The sequence below is a fragment of the Eimeria acervulina genome, genomic scaffold (assembly GCF_000499425.1).
Source record: "Eimeria acervulina Houghton genomic scaffold, Eah_scaff280, whole genome shotgun sequence".
Classification (NCBI taxonomy): Eukaryota; Apicomplexa; class Conoidasida; order Eucoccidiorida; family Eimeriidae; genus Eimeria; species Eimeria acervulina.
The window spans coordinates 1-3882 of NW_013549921.1; the positions used below are offsets into that span (position 1 = coordinate 1).

Here is a 3882-nt window from a genome sequence, read left to right on the forward strand (position 1 = left end):
CGTCATTGAATTTTGGGGGGCATGGTTGCTGTAGCGACAGCCCCATATGCATGCACTAGGATATAATTATGTTTGCTGGGCCTAGTGAATGGGGCACAGGCTCTTCGGCGTATTCCATAACACAAGCAACTCGCACGACTGCTGTACACATACACATACTTATTCCCCATCTAAAGCGTCCCAGGCCTCGACCGCCTTGAGCATGTGGGGTACTAAACAGCCTCGTGCACACGCAGTATGAATGGACGGGCAAAAAGGCGCCGTTTGACTTTAAATATGTTTGCTGGGCAAAATGAATGGTGCAAAAGCTCGGCGTATTATGATCACTGATAACGAGAGGGTTGTCACAGGAAGCGGAGGCCACAATAGACAGCTCCACCGCGCACATATATGACGCTGTTTGGTTTGCCTACACGACAACAGCTAAAGCAATTCAACGAGGGCCAAGGAAGAAAACATCATCAAACAGCAGACAAACACCAAGAACGCCCAAAGGCGCGCGTCTCCCCACGATTAGCTCAGGAAAAAGACGACGTCAAGAAGGTGTTGCTTAGAATAGGCGCACTGAATAACCACAGCAGGAACAACGTGATGAGGACTCACTAGACAACAGAATGCAGGAACGGGCAATCGAACGAGAACTACGGAATACGCGTTTCCGCTTCATCAATATTGTGAAGGCAGAATCAGCACAAAACATTCAAGGATGCAATACAAGAGACCGAAAGAAGTGTGTGGAACAACTACTAGCTGACGAAGATCAATCTAGAAGGCAAGACTGCCCATTCCAACTCAGTGCGATGGAGGCACATTTCAGAGAACACCATCCGGCGCAATCTATTGATCTCACTTCTCAGGCAGCTCGCAAGTTCCTAGAACCTTCGTCTGCCGTCCCAGAAAGGGTACACAGGATTGAACGCTGCAGCAACGAGAATTTCGGGTGCTCAGCTGCAAAAGAGCAGCCGTAGGTCTGCAGCAGGGCCAGATGAGATAGGTTTCCCTGTATACAAGTGGTTCGAAGAGGTCCTTGTTACAGCTATGACAGCGATTTAAAATACGTGCTCCCACCAGGGGAGAGTGCCAGCGCAGTGGAAGGGGGGCGTGACCGTGTTGATTCGGGAGTCACCTCCAAGTCGCAGAACGGTTCCATGCCTGAAAATGGATGCCATGAGAATTTCCTTCTTTCCGAAAGTATTCGCAACGCTACTCGTAGGGCGAAGACGCCGCTGTACCTGGCGTACTACGACTGAAACAACGCGTTTGAGCCTTTCTGTCATGAGCTGATTAACTTTATCTTGAAGGTTCAACGGCTTCCGAAGCGTGCTTTCGAGTTCATCACTAACATCTTTGTCGGAGCGAGTTCACAAAGAAGGAGGCTACGCCGGAAGTAGAGAAGATCGGAGGGGAATCAAACAGCACTACCCTCTTAGCTCTATCCTCTTCAACCTTGCCACCGAGCCGTTGTTGCAGAGGCTGGCTGCGTACAGTGAAGGCGTAGAACTACGTACGGGGTGCGCAGATGACTTGAAAACTGTTGCCAGCGCTCGTAGGGGTATCACCAACCTTCATCAAGTGGTAGAGGCTTCCTTAGATAGATAAGATAAAAACATTTAGTGGGCAAAGCCCTCTCCTCCAACTACTTTTCAATCCTAAGCACACCTACTATCTCCACGCATATCGTATGAACGTTATACTCAACGCTCAACCCATGAAAAAATTTTAAAATATATCCAAAACTAGTCTCTAATTCATATATCAGCCCAGTCTTTCCAAAATGAAGAGCAGTACTCCTTCTTCTGCCAATTGACCACCTAGTGAATGGTCAGCGCCTCGGCGCGAAGACCAGCATCGCGGCAAGCCCCAGACCCTCGGTTGCGGCCGAGCACTCGTAGCCTGATGGCTCTATTCCTTGTCTAGAGCGGCTCGATGCGTATCTAATAACACATTATTTGCACTGTTTCAGCCGGATGGACCGCCAGATATCCAAATAGAGTCCCACGGTAGAGCTTGCGCACTACACACCCGTCCCAATGCGCTACGTTGGGATGGAAGGTGGAGAAGGCCAAGCAGCGGTCTGATGCGGTCCAACTCAAGTTGCATAACGAAGTCTTGCCCGTGGTAAAGCTGAGAGAGTCATACAAGCACGAGGGGTTAAAGGATGTACTAGAGCTTGCAGTGCACCAGGGACAAATCCTTCGCGTCATACCAAGGGGAAGTAGGACATCTTTAACCTTCTTCAGCTCAGAAGTCCTCCGCTGGCAGAAATTGGCTGTGATGCGCAATTTTATGACGGCTCGGCTGGGCTACCACCTCAGGCATTGCTACCCCTACAAGCAGCACTCGATCGTCATCGATGTGCCGTTCTGAAGGCAAAGTTCAAGCTCGGGAAGGGAACTGCCACCGCGTGCTCCACCAACCCATTTCAAGTGGAGGGATGGGTTGTGCATCCATGTAGACGATCGCGGCAGCAACGCAGGTTGAGCATGCTATACAGATGCTTATACGCCCGGACATCATGATCCGAGCAGCTACAGAAAGCCAAGCGCTCGAGGTCATCAAACGGGCGTTCGTACACACACCTGAGAATTATACGAGCGACCGAGAAACTATCCTTGCCTAACTTAACAGACGCGATATTGGATGTCTTCAGAGGAGAGGCAAGAAAATGGATATAAGAAGCTTGCGGTGAGAGATCCGAGAAAGCATATCGGTGAGCAAGACGAGAATCGAGACTGGGAGTGATGGAAAACATGTTTTCCGGGACTTAGATGGCTCCAACTTAGAAAAGAAGAATCTCATCAGAAGTGTCAAAAGCATATGGAAGGACGGCAGCGAGATGTGTGGAAGGAAATTGTATATCAAGAAAAATCCGTTGCCTGCCGGACAGTTGATAGCAATCCCTTCTTGTGGGGAGCGACGCACCTGAAGCCAGAGGAGGTGAAGGTCGTATTAAGAGTACAAGCTTCTCAGCTTCCCACAAGAGCATACCTCAAGAAGATCACGTCTCGGAGGTATCATGCTGCCACCACTGCACGGTTGACCCTAAAACCCTCGTTCATATTCTTGATCATTGCCCACACGACTTAGGCAGCAGGATACACACTTGGCACAAGGCGCTGGAGAGGAACACAAAATATATCAAGAGCAGCGTAGTTAATAGGGGGAGGACGCTCAGCATTGATAGTTTCCCAGAAAACGTGCAGACCTTACTGAGGCCAGACAACATCCTGACGACCGACGCTGGCAATTCCAGATGGGGCTATACTCTTCGAAGACTACGAAACGAACTCATTGAGCGCAGCCAGCATTCTTAATGAAGAAGGGTACCAAAGTCTCAAGGCACACTATGAAGAACAGGGACATCAGTGACAGTGCGGGTCCTGGCCTATGGATCAGTAGGTTATACTGCACAAGAAAACAAAAAGGTGCTTACAAAGGAGCATGGGATAGCCGACCGCAGATATTGGGCTATCCAATGTGCCATTAGTACAGACTGCATCCGAGATAGCTACCAGATCTTTGGTTTCCTCGTAGCCGACAATGGTACATGGCGAGCGCGAGGAGGAGGCCGCTCTTGTAGTGCGCAGGCATTACAGTTGTACTCTAGTCGGACCTGTAGAGGTCTATCTAGCTGAAATAGTGCAAAAGCTACCTTATTAGAAATAACTCAAGTCTCTACAGACGGGAGATCAGGCCATCAGTCTAAGGGGGCTTGCCGGCAACTCAGGGATTGGAGGTGGCTGTGAGGCTGGCAGCGACGCCTGTGGGTCAGCGAAGATGGGCCTAAGATAAAAAGGACAACAATATTCTTGGATATTTTGAGGTTCTTTCAAGGGCTGTACGCTGGCAGTGCAGCATCTACATATATATATATATATATAT

At 49.5% G+C, this 3882-nt stretch overlaps 1 protein-coding gene across 1 annotated transcript; it reads left to right on the top strand.

The window, feature by feature from the left end:
- Window positions 1-800: 800 nt before the first annotated feature.
- EAH_00030390 (hypothetical protein) lies at window positions 801-1250 on the top strand (the record flags this gene model as incomplete). The annotated part of the gene is made up of 2 exons (XM_013396146.1): window positions 801-964; window positions 1037-1250. 2 exons carry the CDS (start codon window positions 801-803, stop codon window positions 1248-1250), a joined length of 378 nt encoding a protein of 125 aa, XP_013251600.1.
- Window positions 1251-3882: the final 2632 nt, after the last annotated feature.